The sequence below is a fragment of the Primulina eburnea genome, chromosome 15 (assembly GCF_022965805.1).
Source record: "Primulina eburnea isolate SZY01 chromosome 15, ASM2296580v1, whole genome shotgun sequence".
NCBI classification, from domain to species: Eukaryota; Viridiplantae; Streptophyta; class Magnoliopsida; order Lamiales; family Gesneriaceae; genus Primulina; species Primulina eburnea.
The window spans coordinates 19,701,782-19,727,292 of NC_133115.1; the positions used below are offsets into that span (position 1 = coordinate 19,701,782).

At 43.2% G+C, this 25,511-nt stretch overlaps 1 protein-coding gene across 1 annotated transcript; it reads left to right on the forward strand.

Annotated features, from left to right (window-relative positions):
* The first annotated feature begins 12,688 nt into the window (after nt 1–12,688).
* On the forward strand, nt 12,689–24,636 carry LOC140815521 (uncharacterized). Its single transcript, XM_073174607.1, has 6 exons — nt 12,689–13,557; nt 21,197–21,881; nt 22,362–22,868; nt 22,910–23,055; nt 23,104–23,362; nt 24,058–24,636. The coding sequence occupies exons 1-6, from the start codon at nt 12,689–12,691 to the stop codon at nt 24,634–24,636; spliced, it is 3,045 nt and encodes a 1,014-aa protein (XP_073030708.1).
* Nucleotides 24,637–25,511: the final 875 nt, after the last annotated feature.

The window sequence follows — 25,511 nt, forward strand, 5'->3', positions numbered from 1 at the left end:
CAATTGTCTCAGTTTTCGGATTTAATTGCATAGTTTGGTCAAGTAAAAGTTATTGCATCTTTTTCATGGCATATTTAGGTTGAAGCGAGCCTGGGAGCGATCCAATCCAATCAGTAAAATTATTACAGGATATTTAATTATGTTAATTAATTATATTACGTGCAAAAATATTCATTTTTGAGATTTATGCGATATTGCTTTTGGTCACTTTACTATCATTATTAAATCCAGTCGCCAGTTACCGGTCAGTTCATTTGTTTCACCCAATATACTGTGGTAGTAGTCTGATCAGACGTACATTACTAAACCCGGTCTCCAGTTACCGGTCAGTTCAGTTCAGTTCAGGGACTACTTGCGTAGACCATAATCTCACCAAAAAATTATTACAAGTTATATAAAGGCCTAAAAAATCCTTACTTTGAAAATTTGCAGGAAATTTAAAATTTTCTTTTAAAATAAATGGAGTGCCTCATTCATACCAAAAACTGATAGAATGTTTAACGTTCAAAATAGCAGCGGAAGAAATTAATACTTGCCAAAAATAACAAGTTAAAATGTTCAACAACTGATAAATTATTTGAGCATCAAAAATAAAATGGCAAGTGCTGAAACTGAGGTCCTCGGGTGCCATTACTGCCGACCCAAGCTAGCTCACTGGTCCCCGCCCTCGATCTCGACATCATCAGTACCTACAACAATCAAGTCTAGTGAGTCTAAAGACTCAACATGCATATATCGTAAATAACAAGTAAATAATATAGTAAAATTTCATGGGAGTAAAAATATCATCTCATGAGGCATAATGTAAAGTATCGTGTCAAGATTAATTATAATACGTGCATAGCTGAACTGAAAATCATAGTGAAACTGATTGCTCGTTAGAGCCCCGTACTGAAATAGCTTGTAATAATTTTCTGGTGAGATTATGGTCTACGCAAGTGGTCCCTGAAATGAACTGAACTGAGCTGACCGATACTGGGGATGGGATTTACGTCTGATCAGACTACTTCCACAGTACTGGGTGAAATAACTGAACTAACCGGTAACTGGTGACTGGACCGATACTGGGGACCGGATTTAGTACTGATAGTAAAGTGACCACAAGCAATATCGCAAAATCTTAAAATTTGTATTTTATGCACGTAATATAATTAAATAACTGAATTAAATATCATGTACCCATTTTAATGATTGGATTGGATCGCTCCCAGGCTCGCTGCAACCTAAATATTCCATGAAAAATATGCAATTGATTTTGGGACCAAACTATGCAAAAACCTTCAAAAAATGTGACAATTACGCCTACCGACTTCGTATTTAATCATGACTACGAACCAACCCGAACCAACACTGAACCATCATATAGTCCTGATTAAAATACAATTAAAATGATGAATTAATGCTCCTCAAATGATGCATGTCGAATCTTAGGTGAATGGAGGCCAAAACATGAAACGCTCTTTCGAGAGTCAATTTGGCACCTCGCACCGTAAATTCTCGTACGACCTCAAAAATGATCCGAATGACGAACGGACAAAAACATGACCTTCCCAACTCAATGAGGCACTGTCCAGTCCAAGGCCATGGGCTAAAAGCCAACCAAGAACTCAAACAAGCCTCCGATAACCGGAACGCGGATCTATCTTGGAGAAAATCGAAGCTCCCTGCAACTGGTCAAACAGATCCTCAATCCTCGGAAGTGGGTATTTATTCTTCACTGTAACCCTGTTCAACTCCCGATAGTCAATACAAAGTCTCATAGAACCATCCTTCTTCTTAACAAACAAGACTGGCGCGCCCCAAGGTGAGAAGCTAGGGCGAATGAACTCCTTGTCCAGAAGTTCCTGTATCTTCTTCTTAAGCTCTGCCATCTCTGTCGGTGCAAGTCGGTACGGCGCTTTTGAGATCGGAGCCGTACCTGGCATAAGCTCGATGGAAAACTCCACCTCTCTCTCAGGTGGCATACCAGAGACGTCCTCAGGAAAAACGTCTAAGAAGTCTCTAACAATCGGAACGTCTAAAGCTGAGTGACTAGGCGCCTTGGGGACAGATACAAAGATGGCTAAAAATGCCCGAAACCCTCTATGCATGAGCTTCCTAGCCTGGACATAAGGAATAATACGCGGTAAAGGAAAGTACCTGTCCGGCTCGAATATGAACTGAGTCATTCCAGGCGGTCGGACTAGAACTGTTCTCCGCTGGAAGTCGATCAAAACTCTGTTCCGCAGTAACCAATCCATCCATAGAATGATGTCAAACTCTGGCATCGGCAACACTATAAGATCCGCATAGACAAGATTTCCATGGAGCTCAAGATCTATGTCTCGTATCACATTGGTGGCTGTCATCTCTTCGCCTGAAGGCAACACTACTGAATAAGCTATATCTAGCCCGATGCTTTTGACTTTGAGGAAATTGGCAAAGACCTCCGAAATAAAAGAGTGTGTAGCCCCTGAATCTATCAGGGCTTTGGTAACTGAGCCAGCTATGAAAATTCTCCCTGTCATCAACATGGTATCAAGGTTCGTCTCCGCAGCCTGGAGAGCAAAAACTCTGCCTTGGGTAGGCAAATTCTTCTGGGGGCAATGCCGCAGCACGTGGTCTGTGCTGCCACACTTAGAACATTTCCCTGAGCCATACATGCATGCTCCAGGATGACGGCGTGAGCACTTGGGACAAACTGGGTGCTCAAAGGTCCTCGGGACGACATGTCCCTGCTGCTGATGTTGCTGCTGCTGCTGAGGTCCTCCTCTGTTTCTGGGCGGCCCGTGGAAAGTCCTCTTGTGCTGATGCTGATGCTGCTGAGGAGGAGGGCGGTGTGGTATCTGGATTGGGCGCTTGCCCTGACGATCTCTCTCGATGTCTCGCTGATCCTGCTCTGCAGCCAAGGCTTTGAAGACAGCGACCTCATAAGAAGTAGGGTCAGATACCCTAACATCATGCCGCAAGATCGGCCGTAGACCCACCAAGAAATGCATCAACTTGGCTTTAGCATCATTCGCGATCAGGGGCACAAAATGACAACCCCTCTCGAACTTACGGACGAACTCCGTAACAGTAGAATCTCCCTGTCTCAGGCTCATGAACTCAATATTCAACCCGGTGCGCACCTCCTCAGTAAAATATTTGGAGTAGAATACCTCCGTGAAGCGTGTCCAAGTCAGGGTAGCCAAGTTAATGGCTACTGAAGCTCCTTCCCACCATAAGCAGGCATCTCCTCCGAACAGATAAGAGGCACAACGAACTCGATCCGCATCGCCAAGCTCCATGAAATCAAAGATAACCTCGAGGGACTTGATCCAGCCCTCGGCAATCATGGGGTCCGACGTCCCTGAAAACTCTTTTGGACGCATCTTCATGAATCTCTCGTAAACAGCCTCGGGTCCTGTCGGCCTGGGCACCACAGCATTGTTCCCCACAAACTGTGCGAAGAACTGAGTCATCCTAGCCAGCATATGGGCATTCATGTCCGGTGGAGGCGGTGGTGGAGGTGGTAGGTCTCTCTCTTGCCTCTGCTCCTCCCTGTCCTCTTGGCGAGGCTCCTCATCTCTAGTGCGCTCTAGAATGCGTCTAGGGGGCATACTGGTCCATACATAACCCATACGTAACTAACATGCATAATTCCATAATTTATTTAAATTTAAATACTGAGAAAATAAAAATCTGGGCGTAAAATATCTCATGAAATCATGCTGTCAAAATTAATTCATACTTCAAATAAAATGCGCAAATGTAAACTTACAGACCAAAGACGTGACTTCATGAGCTTCTCGTGGTCAGTAGTAGTAAAACCCTATACAGAACCACCGCTCTGATACCATCTATAAAGGCCTAAAAAATCCTTACTTTGAAAATTTGCGGGAAATTTAAAATTTTCTTTTAAAATAAATGGAGTGCCTCATTCATACCAAAAACTGATAAAATGTTTAACGTTCAAAATAGCAGCGGAAGAAATTAATACATGCCAAAAATAACAAGTTAACATGTTCAACAACTGATAAAATATTTGATCATCAAAAATAAAATGACAAGTACTGAAACTGAGGTCCTCGGGTGCTACTACTGCCGACCCAAGCTAGCTCACTGGTCCCCGCCCTCGATCCCGACATCATCAGTACCTACAACAATCAAGTCTAGTGAGTCTAAAGACTCAACATGCATATATTGTAAATAACAACTAAATAATATAGTAAAATTTCATGGGAGTAAAAATATCATCTCATGAGGCATAATGTAAAGTATCATGTCAAGATTAATTATAATACGTGCATAGCTGAACTGAAAATCATAGTGAAACTGATTGCTCCTTAGAGCCCCGTACTGAAATAGCTTGTAATAATTTTCTGGTGAGATTATGGTCTACGCAAGTGGTCCCTGAAATGAACTGAACTGAGCTGACCGATACTGGGGACCGGACCGATACTGGGGATCGGATTTACGTCTGATCATACTACTGCCACAGTACTGGGTGAAATAACTGAACTAACCGGTAACTGATGACCGGACCGATACTGGGGACCGGATTTAGTACTGATAGTAAAGTGACCACTGCAAGCAATATCGCATAAATCTTAAAATTTGTATTTTATGCACGTAATATAATTAAATAACTGAATTAAATATCCTGTACCCATTTTACTGATTGGATTGGATCGCTCCCAGGCTCGCTGCAACCTAAATATTCCATGAAAAATATGCAATTGATTTTGGGACCAAACTATGCAATAACCTTCAAAAAATGTGACAATTACGCCTACCGACTTCGTATTTAATCATGACTACGAACCAACCCGAACCAACACTGAACCATCATATAGTCATGATTAAAATACAATTAAAATGATGAATTAATGCTCCTCAAATGATGCATGTCGAATCTTAGGTGAATGGAGGCCAAAACATGAAACGCTCTTTCGAGAGTCAATTTGGCACCTCGCACCGTAAATTCTCGTACGACCTCAAAAATGATCCGAATGACGAACGGACAAAAACGTGACCTTCCAAACTCAATGAGGCACTGTCCAGTCCAAGGCCATGGGCTAAAAGCCAACCAAGAACTCAAACCAGCCTCCGAACCGTCACAGCAAGTTGCTGTCCACAAAATACAGCAGCATGCTTTGGTTTCCTTATGTCGTTTTCGAGACTACCGTCCATTGGGGCTTGAACCACCGACCAGAGGCTCTTACCAACATCCCAAGTAATGATTTTAACCATGGCTAAGGGCCCTAGGCCAGCCACAATTCGCTTCACACCATAACTCAACAGAAGGATCCAACCGAGAACACCTTTGTATGCGTGAGGTGTTTTTGCTTCGTTTACTATCATGGATCTTCCCAGTGGTCATTTGATTGACCATGGCACGATCTAGACTTAATGGGGCATGGTGTGAACCGTGGCTAATGGCTAAAGAGCCAACCAAGATCCACACTAACACCATACGACTCAACTACACTTGCTGGAAAATCAAAGGGGCCGAGAAAGGGGAGGGGCTGTTCTTGCATTTGATTTAAAAACCGATGCACCATGGACCAAGCCACCAAAATGGCGACTTAGTCACGTCTTAGAAATGCTAGAGAAGTGATCTAACCATAGCAATAGGCCCCTAGGGCAGCCATTATCAGATCCTTACCCTTTGATAGAAACTGAATTTTCGAGACACACATATGGACACAAATGGAGTTGCTGTCATTTCTGAATTTCCAGCAAGTATGGGGACTGAAATAATTGACTAAAGTGATCCTAATCCATCCTAGAACATGTCTAGATGTCGCCTTAGGAGCCTGGAATCGAACCATCCACCTGAAACATCACAACAAGCGAAAACAGTGAAGCTGCCAAAGAATTCGAAAAATCTGCATGTGATGTTTTAATGAAAATGCTGATGTATTTCTGTTTTTACATGAAAGGATGATCATGAAACATAAAAATGTGATAGTATGACTTGATTGAAGAGTGAAGGAAGAATATATGCATGCCTGGTTTCGTTTTGAAAGAAAACGAACGAAACGACGACGACGCGGCGCGGAGGAGTGGTGCGATCTAGCTACCTTGTTTGCTACCGATTTTCCTTCTTGTTTCTAGCTATGAACCCCACGATTTTATCACTGAAATGCTCTCTAATTTGGGAGTGAGGGAGAGGGTGCAAAATATAAGGGGCAACTCAAGACCAAGTCTCCCTCATTTTGAAATTTGAATTGTTGTTTGATATCAAATGAGTTGATGGATGGCTCTAGAAGGTGATGGCCGAAAATCCTTTTGTTTTCTAGACCAGGATATGCTCATTAATTAATTAATTAGGGTGGACTAATAATAAAAGAAAGATTTGCATGTTAACACCAAAAAGAATGGGTCAAAAGGGTGATGAGTTGGCAAGGAATAGTCTAGATACTAAGGGGGCCGAAAATTCACTAATAAAAAGAAGGGGAAATATTGATTATCTAGTAAATTAATAACCCTTAAAAGCCCCACTAATCCTTTAATTAATTTAGTGAACTAACCCCTTAATTATTTGAACTTAAGTGAACTTATTTTCTACTCACCTCAAGTAACTTAAATAATTCCTTAAACTTTCTTTTTACTTAAATTAACTTACTTGCTAGCTAAATTGAATGCTGGGAAAGTTTTCTAAATCTTGATTTCTATCTCAAAACTCCAACTCCAGTCCGGCCTCACTGAAATAACTGAAATGATAAAATCAAACTACTACATGAAATAATAAAATAATTAACTTTAAATACTCAAGCAACAAAATCATTCAAAATACTAAAATTATGCTTGGCTTATATGTAGTCTAAGTTACGAGTTCTACAATCCTCCCCCCCTTAAAAGAAATTTCGTCCTCGAAATTAAAACTCACCGAATAACTCGGGGTAACGATCTCTCATCTCCGACTCAGAATCCTATGTAGCTTCCTCCTCTGAATGGTTGAGCCATTTGACTTTGACTCGCCTAACCAGCTTGTTCCGAAGCTTCTTCTCCTGCCTGTCTAAGATCTGCACTGGTCTCTCCTCATAGGATAGGTTCGGAGTAAGCTGCAACGACTCAAAATTCAAGACATGCGAAGGATTCGCCATGTACTTCCTCAGCATAGAGACGTGAAAGACATTGTGTATTCCGGCCAGATTCGACGGAAGCGCCACCCGATAAGCTAGCGTCCCAACTCTATCGAGGATCTCAAATGGTCCAATGAATCTCGGACTGAGCTTCCCTTTCTTCCCAAATCGCATGACACCCTTCATAGGTGTCACCTTCACAAAAACATGATCGCCCACTGCAAACTCTAAATCTCTCCTCTGCTGGTCCGCATAACTCTTCTGTCGACTCTGACCAGTCCTCATTCTATCATGGATCCGGGCTACTACAGTCTGCTGAATAATCTCTGGACCCAACTCTGCTCTCTCTCCTACTTCATCCCAGTGAACAGGAGATCTGCACTTGCGACCATACAAAGCTTCATACGGAGCCATACCAATAGAAGACTGGAAGCTGTTGTTATAGGTGAACTTAACTAATGGTAAGTTCGACTCCCAACTCCCAGAGAAATCAATCACACAAGCACGGAGAAGATCCTCCAAAATCTGAATGACTCGCTCTGACTGCCCATCTGTCTGCGGATGGAAAGCTGTGCTAAACAGCAACTTTGTACCCATAGTCGAATGCAAGCTCTTCCAAAACGAGGAAGTGAATCTGGGATATCTGTCAGACACGATAGAAACTGGAATACCATGGAGTCGGACTATCTCCCGGATATACAACTCTGCATACTGAACCATGGTGAAAGTCGTCTTAATAGGCAAGAAGTGCGCTGATTTGGTAAGACGATCTACAATCACCCAGATACCATTTGATCCTCTGGCTGACCTCGGCAAACCGGTCACAAAATCCATGGTAACATTCTCCCACTTCCACTCGGGAATAGAGAGAGGCTTGAGCAAACCTGCTGGTCTCTGATGCTCGGCCTTCACTAACTGACAAGTCAAGCACTCAGATACAAATCGTCTGATGTCTTTCTTCATACCAGGCCACCAATACAATAGCTGTAGATCTTTGTACATCTTCGTACTCCCGGGATGAATAGAGTACGGTGACATGTGGGCCTCCGACAGAATATCTGTTCGAATAGAATCACTGCTAGGAACCCATATCATGTCTCGGTATCTCACAATACCGTCACTGACTGAATACAAGACACTGCCCTTGGCCTCATCTCTCAGCTTCCACTTGGCCAACTGCTCATCTGATGCCTACCCACTGCGAATACGGTCCATAAGAGAAGACTGAATGGACAAGGTAGATAGACGGGGAACTCTACCTCGAGGATAAGTCTCAAGATCAAACCTCTGCATCTCAAACTGAAGAGGTCTCGAAACTGTCAAATTAGCCATCACTGCGACTTTTCTGCTCAATGCATCCGCAACTACATTAGCTTTACCCGGGTGGTAGCTAATGTCACAGTCATAATCCTTCACAAGCTCTAACCAACGCCTCTAACGCATGTTCAGCTCCTTCTGCGTAAAGAAATACTTGAGGCTCTTGTGGTCGGTAAAGATCTGGCACCTCTCTCCATACAGATAATGCCTCCAGATCTTCAAGGCAAAAACTACTGCGGCCAACTCTAGATCATGGGTAGGGTAGTTCTTCTCATGATTCTTCAACTGTCTAGAAGCATATGCTATCACCTTCCCATGCTGCATCAATACTGCGCCAAGACCGAGCTTCGAAGCATCGGTATACAGAGCAAACTCACCGGGCCCTGACGGCATGGCCAAAACTGGTGCTGAGGTAAGAGCTTGCTTCAAAGTATTGAAGCTCTTCTGACACTCCTCGCTCCAAGCAAATTTCACATTCTTCTTGGTCAGTGCTATGAGTGGAACTGCAATCGAGGAGAATCCCTTAATGAATTTCCGATAATATCCTGCTAAGCCAAGAAAACTGCGGATCTCTGATGCATTCTGCGGCACCACCCAATCTCTGACTGCTGCAACTTTCGCGGGGTCTACCTCAATGCCACTGCTGGAAACAATGTTGCCTAAGAACGCGACATTCTCTAACCAGAATTCGCATTTACTGAACTCTGCGAATAATTTGTGCTTCTGCAATGTCTGCAACACTGTGGTCAGATGCCTGCTGTGCTCTTCCCGACTCTTGGAGTAGACGAGAATGTCATCTATGAACACTATCACAAACTGGTCGAGGTACGGCTGGAATACGCGATTCATGAGATCCATGAAGATCGATGGCTCATTGGTCAAACCGAACGGCATCACAAGGAACTCGTAGTGGCCATAACGAGTCCTGAAAGCTGTCTTCGGCACATCAGCATCTCTCACTGTGAGAACCCGAAAATTTCGACCTAAGCAAATCAAGTAAGTAATATAAAAATTATTTAAAATGATTCAGTAATTTTTGTTTCAATTAAACTACTTGAATAATAACTTAAATCTCATCAAATTTAACTCGAGAAAGTAGATTCTAAGCTCGGGGCTTAGCTCAACAAGAGGCCAAGCTACAAGTAACCGTATCCATTGAAGTGTTGCCAAGGGAGGAGTAAAACCCCAGCTCAAAGACGCAAACTTCCAGCTCGAGGAAGCTCAACCAAGCTTGTCCTAACAAGACTATAAAGGGAGCTAAAAGATGAGCTAAAGCTTTGGACAAATTAAACATGCAAGAGTTGCCTTTTGAGTAAACCAAAAAGGGAGCTAAGGGCTTGAGCTAAGGGAAGGACAAATTCATGGTGTAAGAAATAACCATTGAGATGATCAAGGTGACTCATGGGGATTATCAAAGCAATTAAGCCATTTCTTGTGCTCCAAGATGTCGACCACAAGGCTAGGTGAAGGGCCAATAATTTTTCTATAAATACCCTCAAATCACATGCAAAATGCACCTCAAAAACCCTCAAAGAATTCTCCAAATTTTCGGTTTCCCTCGCCCTTCACTAAACTCGGCCGAACTCAAGGAAGAAGAAGGAGGAGGTGTCGTGCAGTCCAGTGTTGCCATCCTGTGTCGAGGTGCTGCTCGTGTGGTTCAAGTGCTAAAAGAATCACGTCAAAGTGCTGCCCGATCGAAGACTGCATTCGCCAAAGACACGCCGAAGTGCTGCCGAAATTTTGAGAAGAAAGCTTCATTCAAAAATCTACAAGTGTAAGTGGGCTTTTGTTATATAATTCATTTCTATTTTTAACTTTGATATGAAATAACGTGACATGCATGCTAGTATGTCATTTTCGAAAATAACTGTGTTCTATTTTAAAAATTTCGATCGATTATGTGTTCTCTTTGTACATCGAAATTCTTGGTTCCGCTGTGTCAGTACGAATAACTCTGAAATCTGAATATCTGAAAAGTTCTGTCTGAATTCTGTTTGCACTGTTACGACTCAAATTGAAATGGGACGAGGATTGTAGTTCTGTTCTAGCCCCCATTGGTGGGTATAAAACCATGTTCTGTCTGGCCCCCATTGGTGGGTATAAAACCATGTTCTGGCCTCACCCCTTAGAGGACTAACATATTGGGGACAATTTGACCATGAATATGAGATGAGTAACAGTGTTGTGTTTTGTCTGTTCTGGATAATCTGAAATTCTTCTATTCTGTTCTGAATCATTTGATAAGTTCTGTCCTTTGAATTGTTTCTGTCTAATTAAGTTAAAGATATTGACTTCGAAAGTTTGTTAAAGAAGAGTTCTAAGAAACTAAGTTCTATATGTATTTTGGAATCGATCGACCCCCACTTGCTGAGTGTTTCCCAAAACACTCAGCCCTTACAAATTTCAGATAAAAATGAGGGACAACTGGATGAGGAAGAGCAAAACGCTTTCTGGGGATGGTGAATCGGAGATTAAGATCGGAATCCAACATTCTACCTTTCTTTCTTTTCCGCTATTTGAAACTCTGATGTATTTTATTCCTTCGTCATTGTAAGACAATATTTCATTTATGAAAAAGACTGGTTTGATTAGATACAAGGCTTTATTGTTTTCAATTTAATTGTTAGACAATGCCGGATGTCACCGACGCTTCGGACTCGGGGCGTGACATTTAAGTGGTATCAGAGCTACCAGGTTCATAATCCCGCTGGGATTTTGACATACAAAATTTGACAAAGTCAAATTTTGGCAAAAGCCTAGTACATCACAATCTGAAACCAACCTTCATCTGTTCCCTAAAATTTTCGAACAGCTTCCAAAAATCTATCCCTTCAATTGTTCCGAAAATATTCAGCGTCAAAAATTTCCACGACAACTTTATTATTTGTGCCTTTCTATCTTTGATGAGAATCTGATATTTTACCTCCATTTATTCTAGGAAATGGATGCTTCCCGTACTCGTGCCCAGGCTGCCCTACGCATGCGTAAGCTCACCATAGACAATCAGAAGAGGGAAATTGCAACGTTGAAGGCGCAACTCGCCAAGGAGAAATTGGAAAAGCAAGAGCTTACTGAGATCAGAATTATGCTGGAGTCGGACGTGCAGCGACTCACACATCACTTGGATGTGGCGGAGAGCCAAATGATGCAGACACCGACTAATGCAACTCGTTTTGCGTGCTTGGTGGCACTCAACATGGATCTAATCGAGAGGATAGAGATAGAGAAGGATCACGCTGCTCAGGCTCGTCAGCGTCAGGACCAGTTTATTGCAAAGCAAGAGCGCTACATCTCAAGGATCCACGCCACTATGGACGGACTGCAGGATCAGAACAACCATTTACATCTTGTGGTAGAAAACATGGCAGAGGAGGAAGTGGTACCCATGGAAGTATTTGTGGACGACAGCGACAGCGACAGCGGAGAGTTATTCGACTAGATTAGCATTATATTAAAGTATCTGAATTTTAATAAATTGTAACTGAGAAAAATATTATGTGTACCAACTTATTTTGAAACTTTCTATATTATTGCATGTAAAAAAAAAAAAAAAATTTGATAAGTATCTTATCTATAAAATGTTTTTTTTTATAGGAACAACATGGACCTCCAAAACGTTATAAATGAACTTCAGAGTCAACTTCGAGAAAAGGAGTCAGAAATTAAATCACTAAAAGAAAAAAATGATAAGCTCGAGAGAGATAACTACCAATTGGATAGAAACAATATATGTATAGGGGAAGACCTTCGGGAAGCCAGAGTTGAGGAAAAGAAATTACGCGATGATGTCAGACGATACGCTGTTTATCATCTAGAGTCGGAACGACAGCATGAGATCACCAAACAAGAACTGAAGAAGGCGCAAGATAGGATTCTTACGCTCCAAATCCGAAGTGATGGCCTTCTCAGTATTCAACATCGTCTTGAGGAAAAGATTGGAGAACAAGAAATCGATGAGAAAGTAAGCCAATCAACAATACAAGAACTGCAAGACCAAGTGAACAACCTTGATCACCACAACACGCAACTGCAGAATTACATCGAGCATCTACAAAATGAGATGGTCAACATGGAAGAACTCATGGAGCAATTGGAAGAAAACCCAATGGAAGAAGAAGAAATTAACGAGGCAGTAGGAGACGACGAAGTAGTAGATGAATAGGGAGAAAAGAACTCTAGAATAAATTTTGATTGTATCTGGGATTATTTGATTTAGTCGTTGGTTGTATGCAAATCTTTTTCAATATTAATGAAATTATTTCTTTGATTAAATTTTGTGGCAAACAAATTAATAAAAAAAAAATACGTGTTTATAGGAGATGGCAGGCAGACCACCCCGAAACAACCGTAACGCTCGAGACGCCAACCAAAACAATAATCCACCACCACCGCCACCACCCCGAGTGAACCTTAGTCAAGAGGATATGATGGCAATAGCAACTATCGTCGCTGCAACATTACAAGGATTTGTGAATCCACTGGCCAACGCCATCCAACCACCCCAAGAACCTCAGCCACGTGGGATTAAGTATCACTACGAATCTCTCAGAAGGAATCGAGTTCCAACTTTTGATGGGAACCCAGACCCTGAAGTCAGTCACAACTGGCTCAAGAATGTGGAAACACAACTACATTTGCTAGAAATACCGGAAGAATTAAAAGTAGAAGTTGTAACCCCATTTTTGGAGGATCGAGCTAGGAAATGGTGGGAAACTGTGTCGCTACCTTTAGCAGAAGTAGAAGATATCACATGGCCAATTTTCAAGAGGGAATTCCTGAAACAATACTATCCGGCCGAGTTTCGTCTACAAAAGTTGAATGAGTTTGAGAACTTCAGACAGTCACCAGATATGACGGTAATGGAGTACACGTCAAAATTCAACGATTTGGGAACTTACGTTCCGACAATCATGTCAGATGAGACGTTAAAAATGCACCGTTTCAAGAAGGGACTCCACAGTCGAATTCAGTCGGCACTGGCAGTGTACAAACCAAGCAGCTTTGCAGACTTGATGGGCGCTGCAATGAGCGCAGAAACCGATATCAAGCGACGTGAAGAAGAAAACAAGAACAAGAGACCATTGAACAATCAATCCACGCAGAATAATCTCAAGTTCAAGAAACCAAATTATTCAGGAGGGTCCTTCAAGGGAAGTTCTGGCAGGACTGGTAACACCGAAGGAAAATGGTGTGATACATGTCGTCAAAAACATATTGGAGAATGTTATCGGAAGACAGGCGCTTGTTTCAAGTGCGGGAAGGTGGGCCATTGTAGTGACCCGTTCCAGAATCACCTACTAATCAAGAACTAAGCATGCGATTAACTTAATTAAAAACAATCAGAAATAAAGGCGGAAAACTGTCACCAAAAGATAGTTATACAACCCAATCGAAAATCCAGGACAACTAAACTAAAATGAAATATACGGTACAACCATATCGAATCAAAAAGATACCGAAGAACTAAACCAACCAGCTACTCAACGTCCTCCTCCTCCTCCTCCTGAGCTGTCCAACCTGAGGCCTGCCCCGTGGGAATGGGGTGTCCAAGATAAACAAAACCGAGGACGTGAGCGATAAGAACGCCCAGTACAAAAGCATGAGTATACAAGCCTATATGAAATGCACATGCTATGATATGATACCAGGGTAGTCAAGAAACAGGAGTAACAAAGGATCTCAAAATGCTCAGTCTAGAGGCGCCAAGTGGATAGTGCCGCGCGGTACTCCTCTGGGTCACTGCATCCACTACAAGAACAGACGTGGACCTATAATGTCCCGGATCACCGAAGCCCTCCGGACCCGTCGGCCACTGTGTACTCTCGGTGTCCATGCGTCCACAAGACAAGACAGGGCTGAGCGGCCCCACAAGATATAGCTTATCTCGAAAGAGATACAGCTCAACAATAAAGGCTATCTCGAAGGAGATACGGCTCAACATGAAATGCAACATGCATCATAAAACGTGACATAATAGCATGCATCATATGACATATATCAATGCATCACATAATCATGCAACACATATAAGGATGTATACTCGACCAGGATATCTCGGATAGTACTTTCGTACCTCTATCACAGCAAGCCTAGCCTTACGCAACACCGCTAATCAGGTCTAGAACAAGCCTACGCATCAAAAGCATACCCAATGAACAATACTACCATGCTCGACTAGCAAAACCAGTACTACCAAAGGTTTAGGGTTTACCTTCGTCCGTCGACAGCCCTTTGATGTCGATTGCCTCGTAACTCAGGCGTCGCTACGCTACCAATCCTGGCAGCTCTTGGCTATCGCTCGACCGACAACTAACCCTAGAAACCTTCCAAACTTCTCAAATATGAGACACAACTCAAGAATTTGCAATGCCAAATGAGGAAATCCGAGCACTATTTATAGGCTATGTTCGGATCCACCGAACCCACTTCGGAACGTCCGAACTCCTACGTGTCCATCGGCTCTTGACACCTCATGATCGGATCCACCGAACCTACACTTCGGATCATCCGAACTTGCATGTAAACTGACGTGTCGATCAACTCTTGACACCTCATGATCGGATCCACCGAACCCACTTCGGATCGTCCGAACTCTTCGGTGCTACCGAACCATCTTCGGTCCGTCCGATCATGACCACGGTCAAAATTACACATTAAACCTTTCTTAATCACCATTAATCCGTTAATTACCCAATTTGGAATTCGGGCTACTACATTCTCCCCCCCTTAAAAGATTTCGTCCTCGAAATCAGGCTTAGAGGATGAACAAAACGAAATAACATCGTTATTACATCTCGATGGTTGTAGAATACAACTGATATTTCGATTACAACTGAGAACACAAACATATACAAAGCATAACTCAAAAGAGCTCTGGATGCTCCGAACGCATACGACTCTCTAGCTCCCAAGTGGCTTCTTCAGTGCCTCTGCGCTGCCACTGAACTAAGACAAGAGGAATGATCTTATTCCGCAACACCTTGTCTTTGCGATCGAGGATCCGCACTGGTCGTTCCACGTAAGACAAATCTGAATTTAGTTGAACTTCAGAGGGATGCAAAATGTGAGACTCATCTGCTACGTATCGTCTCAACAAAGATACGTGGAACACATCATGAATACTTGATAGGTACGGCGGCAAAGCAAGTCTGTAAGCCAAATCTCCCACGCTTTCCAATATTTCAAATGGACCAATAAATCTTGGAGACAGCTTACCCTTGAGACCAAATCTCAAAATCCTGCGAAAAGGCGAAACTCGGAGAAACACTTTCTCACCTGGCTGAAAATAAAGAGGTCGCCGCTTGGTGTTCGCATAACTAGCCTGTCGATCCTGAGCGATCTTAATCCGTTTCTTGATTACTGCAACCTTATCAATAGCCTGCTGGACTAACTCCGGTCCCTCAACATGTCGTTCCCCAACTTCATCCCAAAATAATGGAGTACGACAACGTCGCCCATACAACGCCTCAAATGGTGCCATACCAATACTACGATGATAGCTGTTGTTGTACGCGAACTCAATCAAAGGCAAATGATCCTGCCAAGCGGTTCCGAAATCCATCACACAAGCTCGCATCATATCCTCAAGTGTACGGATAGTCCTCTCCGTCTGACCGTCGGTCTCTGGATGATAAGCTGTACTTAAACTTAGGGACGTACCCAATACTGCCTGGAAACTACTCCAAAATCGTGAGGTAAAACGAGGATCTCTGTCACTGACAATACTAACTGGCACCCCATGCAAACGTACAATCTCTTGAATGTACAATCGAGCCATACGATCGAAAGTGAAATCACGGTTATATGGCAGAAAATGAGCAGACTTGGTGAGTCGATCCACCACTACCCAAATAGCATCACTATTCCTCGAAGACAATGGTAAGTGAGTAATGAAATCCATCGCGATATGCTCCCACTTCCATTCGGGAATAGGTAAATTCAACAATAATCCTCCCGGTCGACGGTGCTCTGCCTTAACCTGCTGACAAACAAGACACTTGGAAACAAACTGATAAACGCTGCGCTTCATCCCTTTCCACCAAAATCGTGTCCTCAAATCTTTATACATCTTGTTGCTTCCCGGATGGACACTCAACTTGCTTCGATGAGCCTGAGCCAAGATCTCTTCCCTCAAAGTATCATCCTTTGGTACCACAACCCGATTAGACAAACACAGAAGACCATTAGACTGATAATGGAAATTGCTATCTCCACCAACCAATCGGGCTAATCTCTGAGTCTTGAGATCAGACATCTGTGCATCTCGAATCCGAGCGAACAAAGCTGGCTCAGATAAAATGGTAGCAACACGAATGCTCTCCATACCTTTCCGATGTTTGAAATTAAATCCCAATGAACAACAATCCTGGATAGTATTAATCATAGCACTGGTCTGGAGTGCAGAGGTTCTCACCTTGCGACTAAGAGCATCGGCTGTGAGATTCGCAGAACCTGGATGGTATTTGATCTCGCAGTCATAATCTTTAAGTAGATCCATCCAACGACGTTGTCTCATGTTCAACTCAGCCTGAGTGAACAGATACTTCAGACTCTTATGATCAGTAAAAATTTCAAACTTAACTCCGTACAAGTAATGACGCCAGATCTTCAGCGCGAACACAATAGCAGCTAATTCTAGATCATGAATAGGGTACTTCTCCTCGTGAGGTTTTAACTGCCTGGATGCGTAAGCGATCACATGATCATTCTGCGTCAACACACACCCTAAGCCTTGAAAAGAGGCATCGGTGTAAACACTGAAACCATCAGATCCTGACGGTAACGCCAAAACAGGTGTAGAAGTCAGAAGTCGACGAAGCTCTCTGAAACTATCTTCGCACTCAGATGACCACTCAAATGGAACATCCTTCCGAGTAAGTTGCGTCAATGGTCTAGCTACCTGAGAGAAATTCACGATGAAGCGACGATAATACCCTGCCAGACCTAGAAAACTACGGATCTCAGCCACCGTCGTCGGACGTGACCAATTCAGCACTGCCTCAATCTTGCTAGGATCCACAGAAATTCCTTCCTTGGAAATCACATGACCAAGAAATACTACACGATCAATCCAGAACTCGCACTTACTCAGCTTAGCATACAATTGCTTCTCGCGAAGAATCTGCAACACAATCCTCAAGTGCTGGATATGCTCTTCCACACTGTGAGAATAAATCAAGATATCGTCGATGAAAACCACAACAAACTGATCTAGAAAATCCCGAAAGACTCGATTCATCAGATCCATGAACACTGCTGGCGCATTCGTCAATCCAAATGGCATAACTAGAAACTCGTAATGCCCATATCGAGTACGAAATGCAGTCTTGGAAATATCATCATCTCTAACTCTCATCTGATAATAACCCGATCGCAAGTCAATCTTGGAGTAAACAGAGGTACCCTGAAGCTGATCGAACAAATCATCGATACGAGGTAATGGATACTTGTTTTTGGTCGTCACACGATTCAACTGGCGATAATCAATGCACAATCGCATAGATCCATCTTTCTTCTTGACAAACAAGACTGGAGCTCCCCAGGGTGAAACACTCGGGCGAATATAACCTTTATCAAGAAGATCCTGCAATTGCTGCTTCAATTCTCTCATCTCTGACGGAGCAAGACGATAGGGGGCACGAGAAATCGGTGCAGTCCCTGGCATTAACTCAATGCCAAATTCCACCTCTCTAACCGGAGGGAAACCAGGAATCTCATCTGGAAAAACATCAGGAAATTCACAAACCACTGGAATATCATCTATACCAACACTACCTGTGGAGGAATCAATCGCATAGATGAGGTAGCCTTCCCCGCCCGCCTCTAAAGCACGACAGGCTTTCAGAGCAGATACCACTGGCATCGGAGGTCGTGCTCCCTCACCATAGAAAAACCAACTAGAGCTCTCAGTCGTACGAAACTGAACAAGCTTCTGGTAACAATCCACGGTAGCTCGGTAGGTAGTCAATAGGTCTATACCTAGAATACAATCAAAATCTTCCATCTCTAGGATCATAAGATTCGCAATCAATTCGTTACCCTCAAAATCTAAGGGACAACCCATCACTAGACGCTTCGCTAACACCGAATGACCCATCGGAGTAGAAACAGAAAGAATGACGTCTAGAGAAACATACGGTAACTTATGATGCTTAACAAATCGTGCAGAAATGAATGAATGTGATGCTCCGGTATCAATAAGAACAAAAGCAGGAATACCACATAAACGAAAAGTACCTGCTATGACTCTCTCTGTTTCATCTGCAGCCTGATCCTGGTTCAGCGCAAAAACCTGACCTTGGGCACGAGGTCGAAGATTTGAACTACCCACTGCCTGACCCTGCCTCCTCTGCTGAACAGTCGTCTGAGATCCGGAACCAGATCCTGCTCCACCTCGCAACTGAGGACAATTTTTCTTGAGATGACCCATCTCTCCGCACTGAAAACAAGCTCCCGCGGCTGATCGGCATTGCTCCGATGGATGGTTCTTCCCACAATGCACACAAGAAACCTTCTTCTTACCAAAGCGGAAAACACCGCTAGACCGTGATCCAGATCCAGAAGAAGAAGAACCTGACTTCTTGAAAGACTGAGATCGAGGGCTCAAAGTACTCGGAGGTCTAGAAGAAAGAATAGCCCTACCACGCTGGAGACTGATCTCTGCCTGGCGACACCGGTTCACTAACCCATCATACGAAGTAGGATTATCACAGACAGTGACTCGATCAAAAATCTCCTGGTTAAGACCCTGGAGGAAATGGTCATACTTGGCCTCAGAACTGCCACTGATATGAGGGGCAAAGGGTAACAACTCGAAGAACTTCTGCTGATATTCATCAACAGACATACTCCCCTGCTTAAGATTCAGGAGCTCAATCGTCTTTGCCTGGCGAAGGGCTGGAGGAAAATACAGCTGCATGAAAGCTGCACGGAAATCGGCCCAAGTCACCCTACCCTGAGACTGGACTATCGGCGCAGAAGTCGATCGCCACCACTTACGCGCACGACCCTCGAGAAGAAAACTAAGGGTCTCTATCTTCTGCTCCTCGGTGCACTGGAATGCACGGAAACAGCTCTCCATGCGCTCTAACCAATCCTCAGCATCATCGGGAGTCTCACCGCCGACTAAAGGCTTAGGCCCCATCTGAATGAAACGGTGCAAATCAAAACGCCTAGGTCCATCCCGACGATGACGATGTTCACGATGACGCCTACGATCGTCCTGGTCACCCCAACGACCTACACTTCCCTGACTACTCTCATCACCAAAGTGGTCAGCCATCGCTACAAGATAGAATGGGGAAAAAATGGTAAAATGGTCAACGGAAATCCTAAAACAGAATCTATATCCCAAAATCGTAAGCATGCTCTGATACCATAAATGTAGTGACCCGTTCCAGAATCACCTACTAATCAAGAACTAAGCATGCGATTAACTTAATTAAAAACAATCAGAAATAAAGGCGGAAAACTGTCACCAAAAGATAGTTATACAACCCAATCGAAAATCCAGGACAACTAAACTAAAATGAAATATACGGTACAACCATATCGAATCAAAAAGATACCGAAGAACTAAACCAACCAGCTACTCAACGTCCTCCTCCTCCTCCTCCTGAGCTGTCCAACCTGAGGCCTGCCCCGTGGGAATGGGGTGTCCAAGATAAACAAAACCGAGGACGTGAGCGATAAGAACGCCCAGTACAAAAGCATGAGTATACAAGCCTATATGAAATGCACATGCTATGATATGATACCAGGGTAGTCAAGAAACAGGAGTAACAAAGGATCTCAAAATGCTCAGTCTAGAGGCGCCAAGTGGATAGTGCCGCGCGGTACTCCTCTGGGTCACTGCATCCACTACAAGAACAGACGTGGACCTATAATGTCCCGGATCACCGAAGCCCTCCGGACCCGTCGGCCACTGTGTACTCTCGGTGTCCATGCGTCCACAAGACAAGACAGGGCTGAGCGGCCCCACAAGATATAGCTTATCTCGAAAGAGATACAGCTCAACAGTAAAGGCTATCTCGAAGGAGATACGGCTCAACATGAAATGCAACATGCATCATAAAACGTGACATAATAGCATGCATCATATGACATATATCAATGCATCACATAATCATGCAACACATATAAGGATGTATACTCGACCAGGATATCTCGGATAGTACTTTCGTACCTCTATCACAGCAAGCCTAGCCTTACGCAACACCGCTAATCAGGTCTAGAACAAGCCTACGCATCAAAAGCATACCCAATGAACAATACTACCATGCTCGACTAGCAAAACCAGTACTACCAAAGGTTTAGGGTTTACCTTCGTCCGTCGACAGCCCTTTGATGTCGATTGCCTCGTAACTCAGGCGTCGCTACGCTACCAATCTTGGCAGCTCTTGGCTATCGCTCGACCGACAACTAACCCTAGAAACCTTCCAAACTTCTCAAATATGAGACACAACTCAAGAATTTGCAATGCCAAATGAGGAAATCCGAGCACTATTTATAGGCTATGTTCGGATCCACCGAACCCACTTCGGAACGTCCGAACTCCTACGTGTCCATCGGCTCTTGACACCTCATGATCGGATCCACCGAACCTACACTTCGGATCATCCGAACTTGCATGTAAACTGACGTGTCGATCAACTCTTAACACCTCATGATCGGATCCACCGAACCCACTTCGGATCGTCCGAACTCTTCGGTGCTACCGAACCATCTTCGGTCCGTCCGATCATGACCACGGTCAAAATTACACATTAAACCTTTCTTAATCACCATTAATCCGTTAATTACCCAATTTGGAATTCGGGCTACTACAGCCATAGAATTAAATACTGTCCAGACAACAAGGACAAAGGGTCGGGGCCCAACAAACAACATGAAAACAAGACAAATGCTCGGGTTTATGCCATAACCCAAGAGGAAGCCGATAATAGCAACGAAGTTGTGGCAAGTACCATCTTACTCAATAAAATGCCTGCATATGCTTTGTTTGATTGTGGTACCACACATTCGTTTGTATCTAGAAGATATGCTAAGAAGCTTAAGCTTGAGCATGATATTCTTAGTGAACCGTTAAGAGTAGCAACACCGGCTAGTAAAATAATCGAAACTCACAAAGTATATCGAAACTGTAAAATTTGTATCGGCAAACAAATTTTTGAAGTAGAATTGATTCAATTCAATATGGTGGAGTTTGACATCATTCTTGGAATGGACTGGTTAGCTAAGAACCATGCCATAGTAGACTGTCAGAAGAAAGAAATTAGACTTCAAACTCCAGCAAATAGGGAAGTTGTATATCAAGGGAAATCCAAAGAAAGGAAATCTCTGCTATCTGCCTCGCAAGCCTGGAAGGCCATAAAGGGAGGAGAAGAGATTTATCTGGCAGTAATTAATGAGGCCAAAGAGGAAGAAGTCCCAAAATTGGAAGATATTCCAATTGTTCAAGAATTTCCAGACGTTTTTCCCGAAGAACTACCGGGAGAGATACCAAATAGAGAAGTAGAATTTGAAATCAATTTGGTCCCTGGTGCTGCACCAATCTCTAAAGCACCATACCGAATGGCTCCAGCTGAATTAAAAGAGCTGAAGGAACAACTGGAAGAGCTACTGGACAAGAAGCAGGTTCGCCCCAGTGCATCACCGTGGGGAGCCCCAGTGCTTTTTGTAAAGAAAAAGGACGGAAGCATGAGGCTATGTATCGACTACCGGGAGCTAAACAAGATCACCATAAAGAATAAGTACCCACTCCCGAGAATAGATGATCTTTTCGATCAGCTAAAAGGAGCTAAAGTTTTCTCAAAACTTGATCTCAGATCAGGTTACCATCAGTTAAAAGTCAGAGCAGAAGATATCCCTAAGACTGCTTTTAGGACAAGGTATGGGCACTATGAATTCACGGTAATGCCGTTTGGTCTAACCAATGCTCCTGCAGCATTCATGGATCTTATGAACCGAGTATTCAAACCGTATCTCGATAAGTTTGTGGTAGTGTTCATAGATGACATCTTGGTGTACTCACCAAGTGAGGAAGAACATAGTGAGCATCTGCGTCTTACTTTGCAAACATTACGAGAGAAAGAACTCTATGCCAAATTCAAGAAGTGTGAATTCTGGCTGAAAAGTGTGGCGTTCCTAGGTCATATAATCTCAAAACAAGGGGTGTCAGTAGACCCTAAGAAAGTGGAGGCAATTAAAGGTTGGCCTCAACCTAAAACAGTGACAGAGATAAGAAGTTTTCTGGGATTAGCAGGCTATTATAGAAAATTTGTAGAAGGATTTTCGTCAATAGCTATCCCACTCACTAAACTTACTCAGAAAAATTCGAAATTCATTTGGAATGAAGCTTGTGAAAAGAGTTTTGAAACCCTGAAGACAAAACTCTCATCCACACCAGTACTGATTCTTCCCGAGGATGGTAAGAATTTTACCATATACAGTGATGCTTCAAAGGGAGGGTTAGGGTGTGTGCTTATGCAAGAGGGTCAGGTAATTGCGTATGCCTCACGACAATTGAAACCTACGAGCAGAATTACCCCACTCATGATTTGGAGCTAGCCGCAGTAGTATCCGCGCTTAAAATCTGGAGGCACTATCTCTATGGAGTAAAATGCGAAGTTTTTACTGATCACCAGAGCCTTAAGTACATTTTCACTCAGAAGGAATTAAACATGAGGCAAAGAAGGTGGATGGAACTTCTCAAAGATTACGATTTGGTAATCAGCTATCATCCGGGAAAAGCAAATAAAGTGGCAGATGCATTGAGTCGGAGGAACCCCGGAAAAGTGAGCTTATCGTCATTATCAGTGCAACCAGGTCTCCAAGAGACCATCAAACTAAAACAAAGTCAAGACACCAATATCTTCAAGATAAAGGAAAAAATTCAGGAAGGAAAGATTCCAGAATTTCAAATTGATAAAGATGGTATCCTCTGGATGAAAGGACGTTTATATGTGCCAGACCTCGATGGAGTTCGAGAGGAGGTAATGGCCGAGGCACATAAATCAAAATTTTCAGTACATCCAGGAAGCACCAAGATGTACAGGGATTTGAAAAATAACTACTGGTGGAATGGAATGAAGAAAGACGTAGCGGTCTTTGTTGCAAAGTGTTTAGTCTGTCAACAAGTCAAGGCGGAACATCAGCGACCCGGAGGGCTCTGCAGCCATTAGAAATACCCGAGTGGAAGTGGGATAATATCTCCATGGACTTTGTAGTCGGGTTACCAAAATCGAGGCAGGGTCATGACGGAATCTGGGTAATCATTGACAGATTAACCAAGTCTGCCCATTTCTTGCCAGTACGGATGAATTATAACTTGGATAAGTTAGCTACCCTATATATGGATAATATAGTGAAACTGCATGGAGTACCGGCAAGTATATTGTCTGATAGAGATCCAAGATTCGTTTCAAGATTTTGGAAAAGTTTTCAAAAGGCCATGGGAACCAAAGTTACGCTCAGCACGGCCTATCATCCTCAGACTGATGGCCAAACTGAGAGGACAATTCAGACCCTTGAAGACATGTTGAGAACATGTGCATTGGATTTTTCTGGAAATTGGAGCGAACAGTTACCTCTGATTGAATTTGCCTATAACAACAGTTATCATAGTAGCATTGAGATGGCCCCATATGAGGCCCTATATGGTCGGAAGTGTAGGTCGCCCTTATACTAGGATGAAGTCGGAGAAAAAGCTATCACCGGGCCAGAGCTCATTCAAATAACTGTCGATAAAGTAGCCATAATCAAAGAAAGACTCAAGGCAGCTCAGGTTAGACAAAAGAGTTGGGCTGATTTGAAAAGAAGGCCTTTGGAACTAGAAATCGGAGAAAAAGCTTACGTCAAAGTCTCTCCCATGAAAGGAGTAGTTCGGTTCAGCAAATCCGGCAAGTTGAACCCAAGATATGTGGGACCGTTCGAAATACTGGATAAGGTGGGAACTTTAGCTTATCGACTGGCTTTACCACCTGAGATGTCCAGAATACATAACGTTTTCCACATCTCACAACTACGAAAATATGTCCCGGACCCGAACCATGTACTTAAAGTTACACCTCTAATGATCGAAGGTAATCTGAACGAGGAACTCAAATATGAAGAAGTCCCTATCCGAATAGTGGACACTAAAGACCAAGTGTTGAGACACCGGACCATCCCATATGTCAAAGTACAGTGGTCAAACCATACTGAAAGAGAGGCAACTTGGGAACTCGAAGAAAAGATGCGGTCGCAATACCCTCACCTATTTGAATGACCAAGTTAATGCAAGTTTCGAGGACGAAACTTTTAATAAGGAGGGAGGGATGTGAGAACCCGAAAATTTCGACCGAAGCAAATCAAGTAAGTAATATAAAAATTATTTAAAATGATTCAGTAATTTTTGTTTCAATTAAACTACTTGAATAATAACTTAAATCTCATCAAATTTAACTCGAGAAAGTAGATTCTAAGCTCGGGGATTAGCTCAACAGGAGGCCAAGCTACAAGTAACCGTATCCATTGAAGTGTTGCCAAGGGAGGAGTAAAACCCCAGCTCAAAGACGCAAACTTCCAGCTCGAGGAAGCTCAACCAAGCTTGTCCTAACAAGACTATAAAGGGAGCTAAAAGATGAGCTAAAGCTTTGGACAAATTAAACATGCAAGAGTTGCCTTTTGAGTAAACCAAAAAGGGAGCTAAGGGCTTGAGCTAAGGGAAGGACAAATTCATGGTGTAAGAAATAACCATTGAGATGATCAAGGTGACTCATGGGGATTATCAAAGCAATTAAGCCATTTCTTGGGCTCCAAGATGTCGACCACAAGGCTAGGTGAAGGGCCAATAATTTTTCTATAAATACCCTCAAATCACATGCAAAATGCACCTCAAAAACCCTCAATGAATTCTCCAAATATTCGGTTTCCCTCGCCCTTCACTAAACTCGGCCGAACTCAAGGAAGAAGAAGGAGGAGGTGTCGTGCAGTCCAGTGTTGCCATCCTGTGTCGAGGTGCTGCTCGTGTGGTTCAAGTGCTAAAAGAATCACGTCAAAGTGCTGCCCGATCGAAGACTGCATTCGCCAAAGACACGCCGAAGTGCTGCCGAAATTTTGAGAAGAAAGCTTCATTCAAAAATCTACAAGTGTAAGTGGGCT